This window comes from Carassius carassius, chromosome 5, assembly GCF_963082965.1.
Source record: "Carassius carassius chromosome 5, fCarCar2.1, whole genome shotgun sequence".
NCBI lineage: Eukaryota > Metazoa > Chordata > Actinopteri > Cypriniformes > Cyprinidae > Carassius > Carassius carassius.
This window is the reverse complement of record NC_081759.1, coordinates 14,731,704-14,756,199: the sequence shown is the minus strand read 5'-3', so window position 1 is coordinate 14,756,199 and position 24,496 is coordinate 14,731,704. Positions and strand designations below refer to the sequence as shown.

The following is a 24,496-nucleotide window of genomic DNA, read 5'->3' as shown; positions in this document are numbered from 1 at the left end:
GTTTCCACTTAAATGCAACACTACTTAATCATTAATAACATAATAGGCATTTATAATATATAACTTTCGCAAACTGTATATTAATTGAATAAGGATTAATAAATAAATAATGGGAAAAAACCATAAATAATATTTATTTATTATGATTGATTTGCACATCAACGGTCAGATGCACACAGAGGTGTGCTTTTTAGGTTAGGATTGTGTTGAAGAGTTGCTGATAAAGTATTTTGTTCACATTTTTGTCTCCTAAAATGTAAACATGATTCTCAACATTATCATATATGACTAAAGAATTAAAGTCTCTTGGTAAAACAAAAGTTTGATGAATTAATTCAATATGCTTTTTTATTCCAATCGTTACTCGTTTTCAGAGGCTTCCATAATTATTAAGTTTAATGCAAAAATATTTTGTAGTGCCTAATTTGTAACTTTTTTCAAGCCCCTGTATCACCTGTTCTTTCTTAATTAATTTCTTATTTAATTTCTATTTACTTCTATATTATTTTTTAATTGTTGTTCTTTTGCAGATTTTGTACCCATTTAATTATTTCTCTCTCACCCCCCCCCCCCCCTTTTTTTCTCTATAAACATTCTTCTCCGACCTTCTACAAAGGGGCCATTCTTCATATATATTAGGAAACGCATAATAAAGATACACACATCCTCAACACAGTTGTCACACGAACACTTCCCATAACTACTGTACATGTACTTCCTATTTTATGTTTTACATGTTTTGTATTGATAGTATAGTCTAAGTATGTTTTGGCTCATGTACTGCTTTAAAAAAAAATAGACTAACTTCTTGTAACCCACAGCTGGCGCAATGGCCCCGGAACCCCATGTACTCAGTGCCCCTTTAGTGACACTCTGCTCAATCTAACTATGGAGCTCATTTGTCTATACCTATCCCATCTACACACGGCCACTTTAGAAAACCTTCCTAGTAAACTCAAAGCTTTCAATATTAAAAAAAAGAAAAAAAATATTAGATTTTACATTTCTGTGTGTGTGTGTGTGTGTGTGTGTGTGTGTGTGTGTGTGTGTGTGTGTGTGTGTGTGTGTGTGTGTGTGTGTGTAGAATGTGTCTGTTCCAGAAAAGACTTACAAGCAAAGCTCAAGCAAGACACAGATTTGTAAGGCAAAATCAACAATGGTAACTCTTCTATGACGGAAGACACGTGTGTAACAAAGCGTCAACTCAAATAATCGAGCACAACTTCTTATTTATTTTCGTGACCCCGCCCCGACCGAGGCGCGCAATACGATTGGTCCGTTGATACAGCGTGAGCGGGTGCAATCTGTGAGGTCAAAGGAGACGTCACCCCCCTCGCATCACACCACCGTAACGCTGCTGTCAAAGAGGCTGGGACTCCAGAGGCTTTAGCCATCACCGGAGCGGAGATGGACTTCAATTAGGAGGCAATTCACTCGATATTAAAACGTCGGTTTAAAACGCCTCAGAATTGCTTGCAGACTCTTTTCGCACGGTGAGTACTTAAGCTAATTACCGGCACCGAGTGACTGCTAACTGTAACGCTCCACGTGATACTGTAACGTTAAATACTGTACAGATTTCTTAGACATCACCATCAACAGCAATTTTGTCCGCGGAGACTTCGTGTGTCCGGTGACAGGAGGGTTTGTGGCGGTATGATGAGTTAGCATGTGTGCTCGGTTGAACCGATTCCACTGTTTCTCGGTCGAGGTGGCGACAAACAGTTTGCAAGTTTGAAAGATGAAAAAAATGATGACTATTATACTGATTGTAGGGAGCCGGACGGTTATGAACCGATAGCAAAAATGAGATCTAAGTGTAAGTGTTAGATTATTGAAAAGGAGTTTCTCAAATGTGGTTGAGGGTCTGCGATGGTAAGACTCGTTGATCTGGTTCATCAGGCTGGATGAGGTGTGGTTGTCATTTTACAAGTGTCAGTTCTGCAGGTGAGTTGCTAAATCGAGGTACAGTAATCAGACAGGTTCACATGGAGTCAAACGTACGATATGGGTAAGATACAATAGCGCTAATGTTACAAAGTTTGTGATACATTGATGGGAACCGATGATAGTACCATGGAGTTTCAGTAATGTGCCATGCTACTCCATAACGATATTTACTATCTTGCTATTTTAAAGACTATATATTTCATGTCCAGAAACATAATACTGCTGTGATACCATGCCTACTTGCAAATATATACCAACAATACTATAATATTAAAATACATTTTAGCAGCATATCATGTAAATATCATGGTAAAACAATTAAAATAATTTATTTACATGAAATAAATCAAAATAAAAACATATTAGATGAAACACTTAGAAATCAGAACGTTACATTGGGAACTAACTGAAATAATTTGAAGTTAAACTACTAAAATTATTAAAACAACAAAAAATTATATTAATAAGTTGGATATAAAGATTAGTAACACTTTAAGGTTACATTTGTGAGCATTGGTTAAGATGGACTAACAATGAAAAATACGAAAACATTTACACGAACAAGGTAACATGAACAAGCAGTGAACAGCTGTATTCAAAATCTTAATATATAATATAATTATATAAAAATAATACTAAATACTGGTCAAAGTACTTTGGTATTATTTCTATCACATTGTCTTGTTACTGTACTTGTCATTTTTGTTTTCCAATAAGGCATGATTTGATGGTGAATGTTTGCTTTACACACTGTTCATAAATGTGAAAAAGCAAGTTCCAACATTAATTTCTAGAATGTACCCTGTTGAATCGAGAAAATGCATGAACTTTGTCTATGATATCTGGTATTCAATAAATCACAGTGACACCTCACTAACATTAATGTGGTATGCATGGTATTGTAAATGAATATGCCAAGCAAGTGCCATGGTGATATTAGTACTTTTAGAAAAATCTCTCATAGTGAGTTTGATTTGATTAAAGTTGACATGAAATGGATATTATCTATCTATCTATCTATCTATCTATCTATCTATCTATCTATCTATCTTAAACTTTCTTTCAGTCAACTGCAAGTTCACATTTAGATCTGCCTTCATTCAATCAAAATACAAAATACAAACAAAACCAAGTCCCCACACTGCCTTTTTTTTTCTTCTTGATAATCTTGTTCGCTCAGATGTGTCACGATACAGAAGAAAAGATCTGCAGCTACTGTTACATTGCGACTTCAAGTAAAATGAAAGATTCAAGTTTGCATCACATTATCCTTGTTTTTATGTAATCTGTTCTTTGGAAAAAAGGAATTTAAGTACAATAATTTTTTTAAGACATCTTTTTGTCGTAGTAACCTTTGACTTGATGACCTGATGAACTAATGGTTTCTCTCTCATTGTACAGTTCTTGCAGCCTGCCAGCGTGGCCTAAGTATGGCAGAGCAGGACTCCACCTGGAAGAAGCTTCCAGCAGTGGCTGCGCTGCACTCCCACTTCATCGTGGGTTCTGTGTCCGAGGAAAACTCTGAGGATGAAACCGCAGGGAAGCTGGACCTGCAGATAGAGGAGAATCCGCGCTCCCTTTCCCCCTCTTCGAATAGTTCAGACAGCACTTACGAGATGGGCTTCGACAGCCTGGACGGACCCTTGCACAATTTGAGGTCAGAGATGCTTGTGCACTTGTGCACTCATTTGCAGTTATTGTGACATGATTGTCCACTTTCACCATGTCTGTGTCACATTTGTTCTGCCTGGTGCTCGAGATCAGAGACGTGGCCTTTGAAAAAGATTAGTTTCAAGATAAGACTAGTGCTTGTTTTCTAAATAAATGATTACATTTCTTAGCCCATGTGTGAATGAGGGAGGTATGCAGCAGGCAGCGTTGTGCAAAGTGGTGACTTGAGGATACTGGGTTCTTCAAGGTTCATCTGGGTTCATCACTATGCTGTGTGAAAATGTGCACAAGCGCCTCTCTGTGTGTTTGAGTAACTTAGGTTGCACTGCCAGTCTTTGGCATTGTTTTCCATCTCTATGCCCACTGGGGTCTCACACAGACATGCCATAATTGGTTGTCAAAGTAGTGTTGCTTTAAGAAAAGATTGAAGTTTGGCAGGAGGCTATTAAATTTTTTCATTTTCTGTTTTCTTGATAATTTAGTTTAAGTAATTTTGTTGTGTATTTTTGTCATTCTTATTAGTTTTTTAAAATATCTAAATGTTTAGTATGTTTTATAGGGATGTGCATCTCATAACTGAGGATGCGATCCACATCTCGATGCATAGCCAACAATACAATACGATACAATAAAGATAGATATGAAACAGCTACTGATGTGATACGATACAATTCACGATTCATATAATGCCCATTTTCCACAAGTTGATATGATTCTTTAGGGTCTTAATGAAAAGTCTGTAACAGTTTTTTTTAACATTTTTCAGTGGTAGTGTAAAAAACTTTTTTCAAAATGCGCTGATTTGTGGAATTCTCCTTTAATGCTAATAAGCTCTGCTGACTCCACCCCTCTCTTCCATCTGCTCTCTGAGAGACTGTTTACTTTAGCCACATTCATAGTGAAACTTGCTAATTAGCACATTATTAGGAGAGGCAATTTGCAATGATTCATTTAAAAACATTATATTCACTGCTTCTGTGAATGATTTGTGCGAACATAAATTCATTTAAGTAGATCAAGGGCACATTTCTTGTAGATCCAAACGTAAGTTAATCCTCTGCGATTTCAGTCGCTCAGATGTCGGTAGTAAATGACTACTGCTATGTTCATTATTACATCCAACAACAAAACACCTCAATCACTAAGGAGTCACCGTGGTTTCGACCGTGTGACGTCACATGGTCAGATGGCTTGATTTGAGAAGGGGGAAACCATTTAACGAGATTACAAAAAAAATTCTTGGTGGATTTTTATCATTATAGGGTGGTTGTGTACACACACTGCCAACACACATTTCAGTCCAAACAACTTGTTAAAGTGCATGTACCATTATATGACCCAAAATGAAAATTATGTCATTAATGACGCACCCTCATGTCGTTCCAAACCCATAAGACCTTCGTTCATCTTCGGAACACAAATTAAGATTTTTGATGAAATCGGACAGCTATCTGACCCTCCATAGACAGGAATGCAAGTGAAATGTTCCCAGGTCCAGAAAAGTAGTAAATACATTGGTAAAACAGTCTGTGTCATCAGTGGCTCAACTTCAGTTTTGCAATGCTACATGAATACTATTTTTTTTTTTTTTTTTTTTTTTGCACAAAGAAACCAAAAATAACATAATTTACTCTAGAGCTGTAATCGGACCTTAAAAGTTAGACCCGACAGGACCCGAGCCCGACAGGTTTCGGCTCGAGCCTGACAAGTACATTTTGATTGACAGCTTTTTAAAAGCCCGAACCCTTTTACAGCCCGACATTATTCAAATGTGCGCACACACACAGCTTTTTTTCCTTGTGTCAAGAATGAGTCATTTATCCATGTTTTAACATAATTTCTTCATAACTATTGCTAGACCACTTGGAAGTTGGAATAAAGAAATAAAATAAGTCCTCTGTAGCCTAACATCACAACATCTCACTCTAAATAGACATAGGCTCATTTAGCCTATAAGTAGACCAACGCACCAATAAAAACAAGTTTTTTTTTAAACAAATTAAATTAAGATAAATTTTAAATTAAGATGGGTATTTGGGAATAACGAAATTAAGATAAAGGCTCTGCCGGATTTGCTTCACCAGCAGCTGACATTTAATAAAAGAATAATGCCAACATTAGCGTAAATACTCTGTCCACATTACGCATTTAAGACTCAATGAATATTTAGTTATCATTTGAAAAACCTTTACTCACAGAGATTAGGCTAAGCCTACATGTTTTTGTGGAGGAAAATGGTTTAAACCACTGTAGATGTCTTCAGCGCGTTCCTGCGTTCACTGATGGTGCGTCATTATTCACTCATTATTCTCATTATAAAAATGGCTCAGACTTTGCTTAAGTTGCTGGTGCAACCAAAACGTAATCCCCAGAGGCAAGCCTCCATTACACCTACTAAGCATCCATTTTCGCATCTTTCTCGCGCTAATCGAAACACATCACATGAACGCTCGTTTACCTCACAAACCAGAGCTTTTTAAGACTATATAAATTAAGCCCGAACCCGTCGGCCCGTTCGGGGAAAGATCTTCAGCTCTAATTTACTCTTCTACCCAGAGTTAGCTGCCATTTTGGAGAGTGCCCAAGAACGTATTGGACATAATCAGTGTTGTTTACATTCGGGGGAAAGCATGTGCATGAACATAATCTGCTTAATAAGCGTTGTTTAGGGGAAAGCGTGTGTATGCATTGCAGAGGTCGACGATATGGGTTTTTCTCTGTTTGAGCAAATGATTGCCGGTTACAAGATATTCATAGTAGTAATAGTCCAAATTAGAGTAATAATACATGGCTCAAAACTTTCTCAAAACAATTATGAAGGCATGTATTTTTTATGTTTACTGACAGACACTAGTGTTTACCACAAATTGCTAATTAATTCTCTGCCAGCAGGAGGCGCTGTTGGAGCGGAGATATAGCGCTTTCCCTGGTAACGGCTGTAATCAATTAAGCGCAGCTCACAAACGCTACTTTATCAGGCATTACAGGAAATACGAAATGAAAATGACATCAAAGCTTTTCTGAAGACAGTCGGCTCCTTTTATAGATACATTCATATAAAAACACCTGCGCTGCGTTTTAATTTTGGAATGTGAAGTGCCAATTTTATTCAATGAAGTATATGCCTTTTTGGAAATCTATTTGTGGCGGTCAGTTTTGATATAGTGACAAGCCATCACAAATAACTCCATGTACTGGAAACCAACTTGGTACAGTATAAGTCAAATAGCAATAGTGATAACAAAAATAAAAGATTTCACACATTACTAGACCTGTGTCGGTATTCGTTAATGCGATATATCACGGTAATGAATGTGCACAATATTGTTATCGTGGGCACTTCTAAATACCATGAAGAATTATACATTTAAAAATTATTCAGAATTTGGGATGCATTTTAAGAATACTTTTCCTATCAACTGGTCAAAATGCACAACTGTGCTGTATGCTGCTTGAAAGAAAGTGTGCACTCTGATGTAAACAAGCACACGAGAAGCACATGATGGAAGACATGCGCTGAATGAAAGCACATTCACTCTCTGACAGCAGATGGTGCAAAACTGCAGAAAATGCAGCCCTTACCCTGGAAACCTCATAAATTAAGCAGCTGCATTACTTTCTAAAAAAAAATAAATAGCCATTCAGATTTGTGGATTTGCTATGGGGTTCATAACAGCACCAAATGCTTAAATATTTAGACTTAAAAATGTAATTAAATTTCAAATGTTTTTTTTTTTTTTTTTACATTTTAATCTTCACTAAAGATAGATATTGTTTGAAAGTGTTTTGATGGTTTTATTGTTTATTCAAACTTTACATTATGGCTTCATTAGTTAACATTAGTTAATTCATTGGTTAATAACATAAACTGCCAATGAAAAATTCTTCTGAACATTAAAAGTTAAGAGAAAAGTTATTAAACCTGTTATACTGTATTATGACCGCTTTTTTTAAACTAAATTTCAATATCGTGATAATACCGTATACCATGATAAAAGCATTAGCAATTAATCACATAAAAATTTGATACTGGCAGCCTGCTGCTCATAACTGCTTAAGAGTGTGCTGGCCATGAGCGATGACAGCGTGGAGGATATTGTTATATTCGATATTGGATATTACCCGATAAGTTAACATGCACGTTATAATCAGCTCAGAAATGTTGTCTGAATTGAGTGGGTTTCTGCTATCACATGCAAATGACTTGTTGTACTTATGATAACTTTCTAGCATAAATTATATTAGGGTAAAACGTAATTCCGCTCAAAACGGGCTGTTTTGCACAGCCATTAGCTTAAGCTGTGTGTGAACAAGCTGCTGCTTCAGAATTTAAGCTGCTCCGTCTCTCATGCAGCCTCAGAGCAGGGTTACCAGGTTTTCACATCAAAACCCCCCCAATTGCTACTCAAAACTAGCCCAGTCGCATTTCAAGAGTGATCCAACGGTCCCCTGTGGAGGGTCAGATAGCTCTCCGATTTTATCAAAAATATCTTAATTTGTGTTCCAAAGATTAACGAAAGTCTTACGGGTTTGGAATGACATGAGGGTAAGTAATGAATGACACAATTTTCATTTCTTTGTGAACTAACCCTTTAAGTGTCTTCTGACTTCTAACACCTGTTTCATAAAACAAGTTTACCAAATAAGCCAGGCTTATGTCAGTTAGTCTGACTCATTGTCACATGATTTAGTTCCTTAAAGCAAATTTAACATGTATCAACCTCAGTCATTGTTACAACTTGTGCTGGGAAATTAACCTGGTCTGGAGCAGGCTAACTGTCAGGCTAAGCTGAGCTCCTCTATAGTGTTAATTTCGTCAGACAAGACGAGATATGTTTGTCAACGACCTTTTTTTTTCATGACTTAGACGAGATGATGATAAGACTGCAGCACTGTCCAAAAACGCTGACTAAGACTAAATTAACATGCATTATTGTTGACGAAAAAAGACGAGATGAAAATGTTTTGTATAAAATAAAAAATTTAATAAAATCTCACTTCATTTTCGTCTACAATAGTCTCTGCTTTTTCATCAGCTGTTACGCCTTTAGAATATTCAGAATGAGATCGCGGCTTCGCGCTGTTGCTCAAGTTACAGATAATAATTAACTTTTTATGCCAATGCACAGAGCGATTTGGTAAATCTTTCCATCCCTAATGTTTTAGTTTTAGTCTATTTAGTTATTTTAGTGCTTTAACTTGCAGTAAATTAAAATATATATTTTTATTTATTTATTTATAATTTAAGAAATATTTTTTAAGGTTTTAGTTAATAACAACCTGATTTTATACAATAATATATTCTCAAAGTAAACAATCAAATTTGTGTGTGTGTGTAAAATCATATTTTACAAAAAAAAGCTTAATTTCAAAAAAGGAAAATATTAATGATGGGTGTTAAAACATAAAATCAACATCAAATACAAAATTATGTAAATATTTTCTTATCTTAGGATATGATATATCACGCTCTGCTAAAATGTTATTATTATTTATTTATTTATTATCTCCGATAGAGCTGTAAAAGAACGGATAATGAAATATTGAATTTTGCATCTTGATGAAAGATTAAAAAAAAAAATACTACTGAGACATTTTAATTTAAATTGAAAATATTTGCCCTTGCTGCACTCTGTCAATTTTCTGTAAAATAAATACATTAATTAATTAATTAATTAAATTAAATAATTATTACAAAGATATCATGGATATTTTAAATTGTTAGGCCTAAACATGTCAGTTTCTGTTTCTCATGTTTTGTCATTATTGCACAAAAATATAACTGTCTATGGTAAATAAAAGTGTCCGTTGAGGATAGGGAACATGTGGCCACCCTTTATAATCAGCAGACCACATGCAGGCAACACAGATTGCCCATTACAGGCAAATCTGCTATTTAATGGCTACATTGTAAATATATATTTACTGAAACTCAGCTTCTTAGTTTATTTTTTTCTGTTTCTGATTTGATTCCCTGTTGATTTAATTTACATAACACCTCATGCCTAAGTGTTTAAGGAAGGCCTCGTACGAGCTGCTCAGAGAAGCCTTATAGGACAGGGTGGCGGTGCTAAAACAGCCTGAGTGGGCCAATATGCCCCTCCTCCCCATATTGCTCTACTATTGGTCGAGGGGAGGGGCTGTGCTGGGCAAGGGCAGAGGAAGTACAAAACATTATTTTTGGCTAAGGGGAGGGAAGAGGAGGAAAATCGAGGAATCTGGGAGGAGGAGAGCCATTCCAGTCCTTCCACCTTAAAGGAACGCTTTGTGTGTGCCAGCACTTCTGACATGATGCAATACTGAAACTTCAGGTTACACGTGAAGCCTAAGTTAGGGATAGCATACTACTACAGTACTACAACCCGAATTCCGGAAAAGTTGGGACGTTTTTTAAATTTTAATAAAATGAAAACTAAAAGACCTTCAAATCACATGAGCCAATATTTTATTCACAATAGAACATAGATAACATAGCAAATGTTTAAACTGAGAAAGTTTACAATTTTATGCACAAAATGAGCTCATTTCAATTTTGATTTCTGCTACAGGTCTCAAAATAGTTGGGACGGGGCATGTTTACCATGGTGTAGCATCTCCTTTTCTTTTCAAAACAGTTTGAAGACGTCTGGGCATTGAGGCTATGAGTTGCTGGAGTTTTGCTGTTGTAATTTGGTCACATTCTTGCCTTATATAGATTTCCAGCTGCTGAAGAGTTCGTGGTCGTCTTTGACGTATTTTTCGTTTAATGATGCGCCAAATATTCTCTATAGGTGAAAGATCTGGACTGCAGGCAGGCCAGGTTAGCACCCGGACTCTTCTACGACGAAGCCATGCTGTTGTTATAGCTGCAGTATGTGGTTTTGCATTGTCCTGCTGAAATAAACAAGGCCTTCCCTGAAATAGACGTTGTTTGGAGGGAAGCATATGTTGCTCTAAAACCTTTATATACCTTTCAGCATTCACAGAGCCTTCCAAAACATGCAAGCTGCCCATACCGTATGCACTTATGCACCCCCATACCATCAGAGATGCTGGCTTTTGAACTGAACGCTGATAACATGCTGGAAGGTCTCCCTCCTCTTTAGCCCGGAGGACACGGCGTCCGTGATTTCCAACAAGAATGTCAAATTTGGACTCGTCTGACCATAAAACACTATTCCACTTTGAAATAGTCCATTTTAAATGAGCCTTGGCCCACAGGACACGACGGCGCTTCTGGACCATGTTCACCTATGGCTTCCTTTTTGCATGATAGAGCTTTAGTTGGCATCTGTTGATGGCACGGCGGATTGTGTTTACCGACAGTGGTTTCTGAAAGTATTGCTGGGCCCATTTAGTAATGTCATTGACACAATCATGCCGATGAGTGATGCAGTGTCGTCTGAGAGCCCGAAGACCACGGGCATCCAATAAAGGTCTCCGGCCTTGTCCCTTACGCACAGAGATTTCTCCAGTTTCTCTGAATCTTTTGATGATGTTATGCACTGTAGATGATGAGATTTGCAAAGCCTTTGCAATTTGACATTGAGGAACATTGTTTTTAAAGTTTTCCACAATTTTTTTACGCAGTCTTTCACAGATTGGAGAGCCTCTGCCTATCTTTACTTCTGAGAGACTCTGCTTCTCTAAGACAAAGCTTTTATAGCTAATCATGTTACAGACCTGATATCAATTAACTTAATTAATCACTAGATGTTCTCCCAGCTGAATCTTTTCAAAACTGCTTGCTTTTTTAGCCATTTGTTGCCCCCGTGCCAACTTTTTTGAGACCTGTAGCAGGCATTAAATTTTAAATGAGCTAATTAAGTGGATCAAAGTGTAAAATTTCTCAGTTTAAACATTTGCTACGTTATCTATGTTCTATTGTGAATAAAATATTGGCTCATGTGATTTGAAATTCCTTTAGTTTTCATTTTATTAAAATTTACAAAACGTCCCAACTTTTCCGGAATTCGGGTTGTAATTCTATTTATGCAGTATACAAAGTATGCATTTTCTCTGTCTTGAATAACTAAATGACCCACATGTGCCAGCCCAGCAATATTGTGTGATATTATGTATCCCACAATGCAATGCACTTGACCTCAAATTTTTAATATGCACGTACTGTGCTACTGTTTGATATGCAGCATGTAGTATACTACTGATTGATTACGGTTTTCTGCAGCATACAGTATATACTGTGTAGCATGCAGTGTGCTAGTATTGCATTGAGAATTTTTATTTAATTTTTTCTTCTGTACCTTTAAAGACATCCATCTGTTTGACCATCTTTTACTTTTTCACCCCCTGTGAAGGGGGTGAATTTACAGGGTTGATTTGCAAGCTTTGGAAAGTCATGAAAGTTATTAAATACCTGGGACAAATTTCTGAAGTCATGGAGAAAATTGTATACAGTATATAGACTTTTGTATTTTTTATTGCATTGCAAAAACCTAATCAAACAACCAAAAAACGTATGTACTTAATTGATTAAAAAAAAGTGTATTGGTCATCATATTAATGTTTTTGGAGTTTTGCCATTTTTCTAGCAAATTATCATTTTTGTCCCACACATGACATGCAGAGGAACAAATAGACAGATATTCCCATGAATTCATTTGTTCCCTATTTTTTTTTTTATTATTTATGCTGATTTGTTGTCTAATTTTTCTCAAAATTGAAAATTGTTTTAATCCATAACGATCAGCCATGCTGTCAGTTTTTAGCATGTTTATTGCTATAGTGTTCATCTGTTTGTATTCAGTGTTTCTCAGGCTGCATAGTGAATGATGATGGTATTGTGTGCGTTTCTCAAGGCCTAGCATGTCAGGACTTCACCTTGTGAAGCAGGGCAGGGACCGCAGACGCGTCGACTTGCAGAGGGACTTTACAGTTGCTTCCCCCGCTGAATTCGTCACACGATTTGGTGGCAACAAAGTCATTGAGAAGGTAAGATCCTTGACTGCAATTTGCTATTCTGTTATATGCTTGGTGCAGTTTTATATTTGTGTCATTGAGCTTCTTTTTTTTTTTTTTACAATTTTAATTAGATGTTTTTAAATTTAAACTTACAATTTTGTTGTTTTTGTATTTTTTTTATTCTTCATATTTTAAATAGGTCTATACAGTTTTAACTTTTATTTCAGTCTTAGTTGTTTTATTAATGTTAAATGTTTCCTTGGCAACTAGTTAACTAACTAAATAAATAAATATATATATATATTATTTTTTATTAATATTTATTTCAGTTAACTTTATGTAACTATGTTTTTATGGTTTTGTTAACTATAAACAACCCTGGTTTTGTGACCGCTGTGAAATATTATATTTTGTTGTGACAGGTTCTCATTGCTAACAATGGCATCGCTGCAGTTAAGTGCATGCGCTCCATCCGTCGCTGGGCTTATGAAATGTTTCGGAATGAACGGGCCATACGTTTTGTAGTCATGGTTACCCCGGAGGACCTCAAAGCCAATGCAGGTGTGTTTAAAATGCTGAGATTAACTGTTACGTCATAAGACTTAAAAAATAGCTTGAGAAAATCTTCCCCCACTGCTGGTTGTATCATGGTGTAATCCGGGAAAAGCAATGCTGGACTGTGGACTGGCAAATGTGTTTAGCAAGGAATGTCTTGGTCCTTCTCTTCATTGTTTAAACTGTCAGTAGGCTTTGTCGTGCAGACCTGGCCTAATTTGCATAGAAATGTTTCAGTGAGGTGAAAGTTATTTATGGCTATTAGGCAGACCTGTAATCTCAAATGTACTCGATGAAATACTTATGTAAACGTGTATAACGTCTGTCTGCAGAGTATATCAAGATGGCAGATCACTATGTACCTGTCCCAGGAGGGACAAACAACAACAACTATGCTAATGTTGAACTCATTTTGGACATAGCTAAACGAATTCCCGTTCAGGTAAATGCACGTGAGCTTTGATGACTGGTGTTCAGATCAAATAAAATGATTTTGGTAACACTTAAACAACTTAAATCAGGCTGCACAATTAATCTGTGAAATTTAAGACCTTAATGAAATAACTTGCGAAATAAAAATATTATAGTTAATAAGTATTATTATGTTTTTGTTTTAAGCACAGTTGTAGTATTATAACAATAATGTGAGTTAAAAAAAATAATATAAAAACAGAAAGGAATGTTCATATGAATATATTATTTTTGCATGGATGTTTCCGCAGCAGCATAATACAATGTTTTTTTTTTCTTATGATAAATCCTTATCATATCCCATTTATATGCAATATATTGTAAAATATGACAAAATATAATAGGAAAACAATAAAAAAAAGAGATTTTCTTTTAACTAAAATTTCAGGGAATATAACTAAAGAAAATAAAATGTACGTCAAAAGGGTTCAGCTGGCAGAAAAAAATCCTAGGGAATCCTATTTTTTTTTTTTTTTTTTTTTTAACCAGTCTTTTTACTTCCACTTTTTTTCCCTCTTCTCTGTCTTGTTATCTAATCTAGTTGTCTAATGAAACTGGCATTGTTTATTATGAATATCGCTGGCTCTTTGACTTTAAGTCATGTTGGATAAAGCCGTCTTAAGTGTAGTGTACCTGTCTTTAGGCTGTATGGGCCGGTTGGGGTCATGCGTCTGAGAACCCCAAACTCCCTGAATTGCTGCACAAGAACGGCATAGCCTTTATGGGTGAGTCTCAGCTATTATAATAAATCTTACAATATTACATTGATTAAATTATTCACAAAGTTTAATGGTACTGCTCTTAATTTAGTGGTTTGTATCTTTCATTAGGTCCACCTAGTCAGGCTATGTGGGCTCTTGGGGATAAGATCGCCTCTTCTGTTGTGGCCCAGACAGCTGGCATCCCCACACTACCCTGGAGTGGAACAGGTTAGTTTAACATCTGACTTGCTGAACTGATATCAGGCTGAGGCTGAGCAGATGATGATAAAACTGTATTTTTGTCTTTAAAAAAGATAAAACTGTATTTATTTTTTTCTAAAGCTTTTTTGTTGTTGCATTGTTCATGATTCTTAAAATCAATTTATATGTATATATGTATAATGTTTGATCTACTGTACCACCATTTCTTGAGAAATGATAGTAAGGTGTATTCTTTTTTTTTTAGTTCTTTTAAGTCATACTTGCATAAAAATGTTTATATATGTGGAATATATATCATCAACCAAAATGTGTAAAACATTTTCGCCCAAAATGTGTAAAACATCTTTGTTGGTGTTTGTAAGTGAGTGTTTTGGTGTTTGTTGAGCTTGATTTAAGATTTTCCATTAAAAAAACTCAGATGAGAGATGTGAGCTTTTGGGTGCATTGACACCTGTACTTCGGTTCGATTGGTCCGGACCAAAAAAAGAACATATTTGATTCTGGTTCGCTTTGTTCACACTGGCATTTTTTAACCTGAAGATACCAAACCTAAAGGCATAGTCATATGTTCAAAATCTGATTGGTCAAGTTGAATGATGCATATTTCATGACAGAACTAACTTAACCCCTCCAAACAATTGATGTGTTCGACTTGAAGCTTCGCTGCGCAGACCGATCAGTGTATGACATCAAAGCACCCATTTACTGATCAGTCTGCTCAGCATGGCTTTAATTCAAAAACACCTAATGCCATCTGCTGGACTGAGTGTGTAAAATTTTTTTGTTTTGTTTATTTTTTTACTACCTGCGAGCTCATAAAAGGGACTTTACCTACCACTTTGCCCTCTGCTCATTTTGTTTTAAATACACCGCTCTTTCATCGTCGTCAAATCATAGGGTCGCATCTTGTCATTACATCCTGTTTCTTGATTCGATTAGTAGTTTTTGGTCGGTGCTGCGCTCATATTTAATTTGAACCACATTACAGTTTGTTTGGAAGCGGACGAAGACCCGTCATTTTATTGGTTTCGGTTCGCTAGTTTGGTGTACACCAGGGTTCGGTTGGCAGCATTCGCAAATGAACTGCACTTGCAACATAGCAATCACACCATAGTTCAATTTAATCGAACCAAACATGACAAGTGTGAACACGCCCTTCATTTGGCAGGTGTACTAAACCCACCACAACCCCTTTCTGTTCAGCATTAATCCATCTTGATTGTGGGTTTGGTGTTTGACAGTAGGTGCGTTTACATGGACACTTTTTTCTTCCATTGGAATGAATTCATTCTGATTGACAAATCCGAACATAGTGTTTACATGAACGGTAAATAAAGTGATCGGGTTGATGTGCGCATTTACATGTCACAAGCTTCTGATCAGATTTAGTTTTTATACAGTACATGCGCACACTGCATGAATATACAGAGTTTCCCGCTGCTGTTTTAAAAAGCACACGTTATATTTATCTATTTCGGGTCCTAATTAGGCGACGACCAGCACATGAACTGTTGTGCTGCTTAACTTAACTTTAGCAAGAAAAAAAATAGTAAAAGTGCCTCTTCCCGCACTCAAAACTAGTCTGTTGAGGAGTCTTAAACGAGGACTTTTGGGACATGGTTGTGTTCCACTTCACATAGGCTGAGTGAAAGGGGAGATTTATAATGACAAGACACTTATTTATGACACTTTATTCACCAGGAAGAACACCTCGTTCCGCACGTCATACGTCATTATGCTATTTCTACGTCACTGCGCATTCGCAGTACTTTCCAGTTTTTTACATGTGACATTTTTATTCTGATTGTGCTACTAGTCTTATTACGATCGGATTAAAAGGGTCCATGTAAACGCAGCTTCTGATGGTGTGTTTGTGCAGGGCTGACTGTAGAGTGGACAGAGAATGACCAGAAGAAAGGAATTATTAATGTCCCTACTGAGCTGTACGAGCAGGGCTGTGTGCATGATGTGGAGGCTGGACTGAAGGTATACTACACACTTACATCAAGCACAATGTGGCGTTCATAATTTAGTCCAGTCAGTGAAGAGAACCATGTTTTGTTTGACAGGCGGCTGAACAAATAGGTTACCCTGTGATGGTGAAGGCGTCTGAAGGCGGAGGAGGAAAAGGTATCCGGAAAGTCACCGGTGCAGAAGACTTCCCCAACCTCTTCAGACAGGTCAGAGTTGTTCTTAACTACCACACTACAATTTCAGTCACCTGTTAACTTTCTAAAACTTACCACAATACTTGTTACTCAGGTTCAAACTGAGGTTCCAGGTTCCCCGATCTTTGTCATGCAATTGGCCAAACATGCTCGCCACCTGGAGGTGCAGATTTTGGCTGATCAGTACGGTAACGCCATCTCCCTGTTCGGCCGCGACTGCTCCGTCCAGCGCAGACACCAGAAAATCATTGAAGAGGCTCCGGCTACTATTGCCACCTCTGATGTGTTTGAGGATATGGAGAAGGTATCACTGATTATTATGATCACTTAGCATCAGATTCAGAAGTCGTCAAATTTTTCCCTAAACTAATGAGTAATGTATATGCCATCATGAAACACCGGGTTACTTAAAAAGAAAAATAAATATGTGGAACTGTGCATCTCTCTGTTCCAGTGCGCAGTGAAGTTGGCAAAGATGGTGGGCTATGTGAGTGCAGGTACAGTGGAATATCTCTACAGTCAAGACGGCAGCTTTTACTTCCTAGAGCTCAACCCTCGTCTTCAAGTGGAACATCCTTGTACTGAGATGGTGGCTGATGTTAACCTGCCTGCGGCCCAACTGCAGGTCTGCATGCGAATTTGTGTTTTAAAGGAATATTGCAGGTTGAATAAACATTTATTTAAAATTAGGGCTGTCAAAATTAACACAAATTAATTTTAACGGCACTAATTTGATTAACGCGTGATTATGCAGCGCACATTCTGTTTGACCCGTGCCCTCGACTGTAGTTGGAGAAAGATGCACGGTTTTACCAACTTAGCGTCTTTAAAAAAAAAAAGTTGTTAAAGGTGTTTTTAAAGTAGTGCCTACTGTAGCAATAAATCTAGTGGCTTTTAATGGACAAACCTTATTTAGTTTTTGAGATTCGCCAGTACTGCAGCGCAAGTGTGAGGTCTGCGTCTGCTCTGTTTAGGGAGCGGCAAAGAGCATCGCTTTGAGGTAAAACCGATAATATGTTGATTCTCTAATTTTACATGCATGTATATCCGAAATCACTACACAGCTATTGTCTTTCTCTTATGTGTATTTGAATTTACAGATGACGGCTCGATTAAAAATTTAGGATATCTATGCAGATTAACATCTTGGAAGGGAGAGCTGGTTATGTCTTAATGGGTTGCGTTTCAGTCACTATTTCATATTCATTCGTTTGTCTGACAACAGAAAGAGTAAATGATATCAACAGTTTTATTGAAAATATTCCAAGTAGAGGCATGCGTTTTTCAAATTTTTAAATGTGGATGATTAAAATGTCTCCATGATCTGCTTTGAAAGAAATATCGTAATATCGTGCTACAGCGCACATTCTATCAGTTGCAGTTCTGGTGCCTCTGTCTCAAAACACTGTACAACGCTATATACATTCACATCAAATGTGAACTAATGTTAGCAATCGACTTGCACTCACAGGACACTGCACTTATTTTCAATTTTTAAAAGTACATTATTTGCATGTGATTTAATGTGATTGGATATGTCTAAAGTGAAAGTAAACAGTTGAGAGAAAAACATATGTGTGCCTGTATATTAGTTGTGTGCAGGTATTAAAGTGACAGCAGACTAATAGTCCTAAAAATCCTCTGCTTTTTAAATACCTTAATTTTAAAATCATCTAGTACATTTGTCCTAATTGAAATTACAGTACTGTACATTTTTACTGTTTTAACAGATATTATTTTTGTGGTAATAATCAGCAGACCACAGATGCTGCCAGTATTGTTTAAGTGGTATACCTAAATATTGCTTAATAAATGTAAGGTGGACTTGTAATTTCTTCATGTACTAATCCAACTTTGCCACACAGCACCTTTGCCATAGATCTCCACAATCCCTAGACTGGCAGCATCTAGTGAACAATACAGTATATTCTTTGTGGCAGACACTTGACCCTGTGACCACTGTTTTTGCTATGTAGGTCACTTGGCTGAGGCCAGTGTGCTATAGGTCCAGTGGGAGTGGGGAGAGGGTGTTCATGCGCTTATGTAACACACAAAGACTGCTGCAGATGAATGAAGGAAAACTGATGAGAGAGAAAAGGAGAGACTGAAAAGGGCAACAGGGAGAGGAATGCAGTGGGGAGGCATTCATTAATTGCATAACAAATGGGGAGTAGAAATTAGGTGGAAAGTACATATTTAATGATTGAATAAATGTGAACTCATGTCTCTTCTTCTGCATATTTCATATCATGTTAAAGGTCCAGAAGATCATAGAGAGTGCATGTGGACTGTTTTTAATTTTATGCAGTCTTTAACAGTAAAATTAAACAATGATGTTTTTAATTTACTTGTTTTTTGGTAATTTTGTGACACTTCTGTTCTGTCATTCAGATCGCTATGGGCATCCCACTTCACCGCATTAAAGACATCAGGGTGATGTACGGGATGCAACCATGGGGAGATTCCCCCATTGACTTTGATGGACTCTCCACCACCCCCTCTCCGCGAGGACATGTAATTGCAGCTCGAATTACTAGCGAGAACCCAGATGAGGTGCGTAATCCTGACTAATATTTATAGCTTTAAAGAATATTCGATAAAGCTCTGACACAGCAGCAACAACAACAACAACAAAAAATGGCTTGTTGAATTCTAAGGATCAGAGAGGTTGGAAAAAAACCTGAACATGTCTTTTGTGCAACATTTATTTTGTGTAAAGAAGCCTTGATGAATATTTTTAGTAGATGTCATGGGAAAACCTGATCGTAATGTAATATACTCTACTGTTCAAAAGTTTGGGATTAGAAAGATTTTTGGTAACTTTATTTTAAGGGCCTATTCTCACTAACTAACTATTAACTACAATGTTTGCATAAATAAACTCCTAATTTGCTGTTTATTGAAAGATGAGGTACTCTGATTAAAGGGATCTAAAATATGCTCATACAGAATAAGACATTAATATGTGCTTTATATTGTAAGTACTAATAAACAGCCAATATTCTAGTAATATGCATGCTAATAAACAACTAGTTCATAATGAGAATTTGTCCCTGAACTAAAGTTACCCGATTTAATTTTATTCTTTTTTTTTTCTTCTTCTTTTTTTGAACGAAAAAAAATCATAATTTTTTCAGCAAAGACACATTAAATTGATCAAAAGTGAATACTGAGAAGAAATGCTGTTCTTTTGAACTTTCTATTCATTAAAGAATCCTGAAAAAATGGTTTCCTCAAAAATGATTTCAAGGAATCACAGGGATAAATTACATTAATAATTCACTGTATTGCTGTTTTTACTTGATTATATGTAAAAACATCAATGCTTTATTATAAAATAAATGCAGCCTTGTTGAATATAAAAGATTTCTTATAAAAAAACATTAAAAAGTCTTACCGACCCCAAAACTCTTGAATGGGAGTGGTGCAAATATTAGAAAATAATATAAAATAATAACCATTTAAACCACTTCTGATGATGCATTGTCTGTGTTGGGTATTTGTGTGTGTCAGGGCTTTAAGCCCAGCTCAGGAACTGTCCAGGAGTTAAATTTCCGCAGTAACAAGAATGTGTGGGGCTACTTCAGCGTGGCAGCTGCTGGAGGTCTGCATGAGTTTGCAGACTCTCAGTTTGGCCATTGCTTCTCCTGGGGAGAGAACCGTGAGGAGGCCATCTCGTGAGTACTGCCAGCCACCTTTTTTTTTTCAGAAGAATAGTCGTTTCACAATCACCTTACACCACTACAGTGTGATTTCACATAGAATCTTCTGTAAAATATACATTCCATTTTCTTTCTTTTAACTCTGCATTTAGTCACTAAGAAAAAGATATGCAGCAAAATAAATAATATTTCTGGTTGTGTCATCTTAGAAACATGGTGGTGGCCCTCAAGGAGCTGTCCATCAGAGGAGACTTCAGGACTACAGTGGAGTATCTTATAAAGCTGCTAGAAACAGAAAGTTTCCAGCACAATAGCATCGACACAGGTTGGCTGGACAGACTCATCTCAGAGAAGATGCAGGTGCGTGAAACAGCCCTCTTCATTTCACATCACAGCTTTAATGAACATGCCTGTTAATGCTTCCTGCCGTTTTCAGTCAAATCACCTGTGACATTTCCTGTCTGGTGCTCAAATATAATTCCCTATATTAAGTTCACCATGTAAGTTACCATTCGGTCACATCATTGTAACACTGTGTTTGTGTGTGTGTTTAGGCCGAGCGTCCTGACACTATGCTGGGTGTAGTGAGTGGAGCTCTGCATGTGGCTGATGTCAATCTCAGAAACAGTGTGTCCAATTTCCTGCATTCACTGGAGAGGTACCAAACCACAAAAAATTGAAAGCTAAGACTATATTTGATTGCATAAATAAAGCTTATTGCAATTATTGGATGGGGGTGTGCTACAAGTAATGGTTTGGTAAAGCAATGCATTTTAAAGTAATATGAATTGTTCAAGTATCATTTCGATAGCGTAGACCGATTTTAAAAATAATGATTTTGGAATTTAAGAATCTATATCTGTACATCAAAATAGATTTAAGATAATTAATGAGTTGTCAGCCCAGCCCTAATAAGTATAAACTTTATGTAGTTGTACCTGCAGTCATAAGATGTTTTGCTCTTTTCTCTTGTGCCTGTAGAGGGCAGGTTTTACCTGCACACACACTGTTAAACACAGTTGATGTTGAGCTAATCTATGAGGGGACCAAATATGCTCTTAAGGTGACCCGACAGTCTCCTAACTCTTACGTGGTCATCATGAATAACTCTTCGGCGGAGGTGGATGTTCATCGATTGAGCGATGGGGGTCTGCTGCTCTCGTATGACGGCAGCAGCTACACTACCTACATGAAGGAGGAAGTGGACAGGTAGGATCCTGAGAGTAATTATATGATGGAAAACACAAGAACATTATGAGAGTGTTCGAGGTGCTCAATGTATTAATTCATCATTTAAAGTCCAGAACTACGTTTAAATATTAGACACATTTATTTTAACTAAAAATGAGTATGCCATCTATAACACAATGTCCTAACCAGACATGATAAAAGGGATCTTTTCCATGTTAGGCTGAGTGTGTGTGTGTGTGTGTACATATATATATATTTTTCATAAACATATTTCCAAATTAACATGGAAGCAGCATAAAGTTTTTTTTAATTTGTTATTGGCATCTTTTTACTAAATACTATCAGTGCAGGCCAGTATAACTGATATGTACTTAAACAGATTCTGACAGAAATAGTTACTTGTAGAAAATCATTTGTGTTTGCATTTTATTGAATTCTTTAGGTATCGCATCATTATTGGTAACAAGACATGCGTGTTTGAAAAAGAGAACGATCCTTCACTCCTGCGCTCACCGTCTGCTGGGAAACTCATCCAGTATACTGTGGAGGATGGTGGACATGTGTTTGCCGGACAGTGTTATGCAGAAATAGAGGTGTGTGTAAGCTTTACCTAATTTCCAGCAGTCAGAGTGCCAGGTTTTTTTTTTGTGTTTTTTTTATTAAATTAATGTTTACCTTAATTTGCACTTATATTTGTTTCTTATTGTCTAAAAGTGTGATTTGTTAGGTAGTTTTTTTACATGTCAATTATACAAGCCCTTGCTGTCTAAGTGGGCAGTTTTTGGCTAAAATAAGCTGCTATGTAAGTTGTGATGGTAAGAACTTTAGCTATGCAAAACTGGTATGAATTTTCTTTGTTAGCCTCATTCTAAACATTATGTATTGTCTTGCAGGTGATGAAGATGGTGATGACCCTGTCGGCCTCTGAGTCTGGTTGTATTCACTATGTGAAGAGAGCAGGTGCAGTGCTGGAGCCGGGCTGTGTCATCGCCAAACTGCAGCTGGACGATCCAAGCAGAGTACAGCAGGTACAGTAAATGCATGTGTGCCATGTGATAAATGTGTTTTGTGTTAGGTTCACTTTCAGAAGTTACAGAAATGAAATGGTTTGGTTTTTAAAATGAGTGTGTCTGTTTCAGGCCGAGCTGTTTACAGGAACATTACCCAGTGTTCAGTCTGTGGCTCTCAGAGGGGAGAAGCTTCACAGAGTCTTCCACAGCACTCTGGATCACCTAGTGCACATAATGAATGGCTACTGTCTGCCAGAGCCCTTCTTCACTGCCAAAGTGAGAAAACCGATTATAAACAGCTCCTTGATTATGAAAATGGCTGTAACCAATAAAGCCCTTCAGCCACATTATAGGACTTCATAGTAGCTGTTCTTAAACTATTTGACTCCAAGGCCCCTTAATGTCCACAAAAATATTTAAAGGTCTAACAATCCTATATATTTTTTTTACATTACATATAAATTACATTTCAGGATTCATGAAGTTTTAGGTGCTGAATGTTTTTCAAAGTTCTCACTCTTATAAACCAAAGAATTTACATGACTTTTCCACCTGATCATAATTTACTGGATAATAAAAAATTTTTTAAACAATTTCTACCCAATAATTTATCTTCGAGCTGGGCCTAACTTTATACAAATGGTCATTTCAGATGACTTTTCCATGTCTAGACTCACACTTTTTAAAAGTATACTACCTCATATATCCAAGCTTTTCCCAAGAAGTGGGAATCTTAGTTCTTCATAAAAAATAAATAAAAAAATAAATAAAAAAGTTGCTTCGCGGGGGTTGAATTAAAATAAAAATGATTCATTCATTCATTCTTTTTTTTTTTTTTGATTGTTGTTTTATCTTATTTTAAAAATAGATTATTTTGATTGGAAGTTTGCTGAGGCCCCAGCATTTGGTTGAGAATCATAGGTTTAAAAGCTGCATAATTTAGGGGTTGGTCGCTTGTGACAAATGTTGACACATTTTTGCTACTTTCATTCATTAAACACATTAACAATAATGAATAAATAGTGAAATGACATGCACAAGACTGCTGATATTGATGGTAGAATAGTAACCATTAAATAAGTTAAATATATAACTGTATAACAAGTAATTTTGTACTTTATGCACTGAAGTTCAACTAAAGATAAACTGCAATAGTTCCACTTTAGATCAATCAAATATACTTCAGTTTAAATATTAACTTTTTTTTACTTTACTAGGGTAGGCTTGGTGTGAAAAGCGTTATGATTTGTATATGTGTGTTACAGCTGAAAGAATGGGTGGAACGTTTGATGAAGACTCTGAGGGACCCCTCCCTGCCCCTGCTGGAGCTTCAGGACATCATGACGAGTGTTTCAGGCCGTATCCCTCCTGCTGTTGAGAAGTCTATCAAGAAAGAAATGGCTCAGTATGCCAGCAACATCACCTCTGTCCTCTGCCAGTTTCCTAGTCAGCAGGTGCTACATGTGGCCCTTTAAGTTCATGTCTTTCTGAAGCTACAAGACTGTGACCATTGTTTATAAATGTCAAATTTTCATGTCAGATTGCCAATATACTGGACAGTCATGCTGCCACGCTGAACAGGAAGTCAGAAAGAGAAGTCTTCTTCATGAACACACAGAGCATTGTACAGCTGGTTCAGAAGTAAGTTAATCGTTCAGACAACCAACACATGTTTATGTACACACACAATCACAAACACGGGTTAACTGGCCCTCTTGTGTGTTGTGTACCCAGGTACCGGAGTGGCATCAGAGGGCATATGAAGGCGGTCGTGATGGACCTCCTCAGGCAGTATTTAAGAGTGGAAGTTCAGTTTCAGCATGGTAAGACTGCTTCCTATATGGCCCCAAATGGTGAGCAATCTCTGGAAATTTAGGATGTTGCATTTTATTTTATTTTATTTTATTGTGTGACCACTGGATGGCAGTGCAATACTGATTCATTCAAACTGGTGCATGTAAATGTTAAACTGTATACTAAATAGAAATAGAAAA

At 36.8% G+C, this 24,496-nt stretch overlaps 1 protein-coding gene across 9 annotated transcripts in view; it reads left to right on the top strand.

Annotated features, from left to right (window-relative positions):
- The first annotated feature begins 1,396 nt into the window (after window positions 1–1,396).
- LOC132140827 (acetyl-CoA carboxylase-like) overlaps window positions 1,397–24,496 on the top strand; it is a 74,665-nt gene continuing 51,565 nt past the window's right edge. For 5 of the 9 annotated variants that reach the window (XM_059549840.1, XM_059549839.1, XM_059549838.1 and 2 more), the window contains exons 1-22: window positions 1,397–1,493; window positions 3,352–3,607; window positions 12,420–12,552; window positions 12,945–13,083; window positions 13,410–13,519; window positions 14,192–14,273; window positions 14,379–14,477; window positions 16,351–16,457; window positions 16,541–16,651; window positions 16,734–16,943; window positions 17,094–17,264; window positions 19,031–19,192; window positions 20,153–20,316; window positions 20,511–20,661; window positions 20,856–20,959; window positions 21,283–21,510; window positions 21,935–22,085; window positions 22,386–22,520; window positions 22,632–22,778; window positions 23,768–23,956; window positions 24,043–24,143; window positions 24,237–24,325. In XM_059549840.1, the coding sequence (XP_059405823.1) occupies window positions 3,381–3,607; window positions 12,420–12,552; window positions 12,945–13,083; window positions 13,410–13,519; window positions 14,192–14,273; window positions 14,379–14,477; window positions 16,351–16,457; window positions 16,541–16,651; window positions 16,734–16,943; window positions 17,094–17,264; window positions 19,031–19,192; window positions 20,153–20,316; window positions 20,511–20,661; window positions 20,856–20,959; window positions 21,283–21,510; window positions 21,935–22,085; window positions 22,386–22,520; window positions 22,632–22,778; window positions 23,768–23,956; window positions 24,043–24,143; window positions 24,237–24,325 (3,010 nt within the window). In that variant the 5' untranslated portion in view covers window positions 1,397–1,493; window positions 3,352–3,380. Of the gene's footprint in view, window positions 1,494–3,351; window positions 3,608–12,419; window positions 12,553–12,944; window positions 13,084–13,409; window positions 13,520–14,191; window positions 14,274–14,378; window positions 14,478–16,350; window positions 16,458–16,540; window positions 16,652–16,733; window positions 16,944–17,093; window positions 17,265–19,030; window positions 19,193–20,152; window positions 20,317–20,510; window positions 20,662–20,855; window positions 20,960–21,282; window positions 21,511–21,934; window positions 22,086–22,385; window positions 22,521–22,631; window positions 22,779–23,767; window positions 23,957–24,042; window positions 24,144–24,236; window positions 24,356–24,496 lie in introns of all 9 variants that reach the window. The other 4 variants (XM_059549836.1, XM_059549835.1, XM_059549833.1 and 1 more) reach the window with 1 other exon arrangement.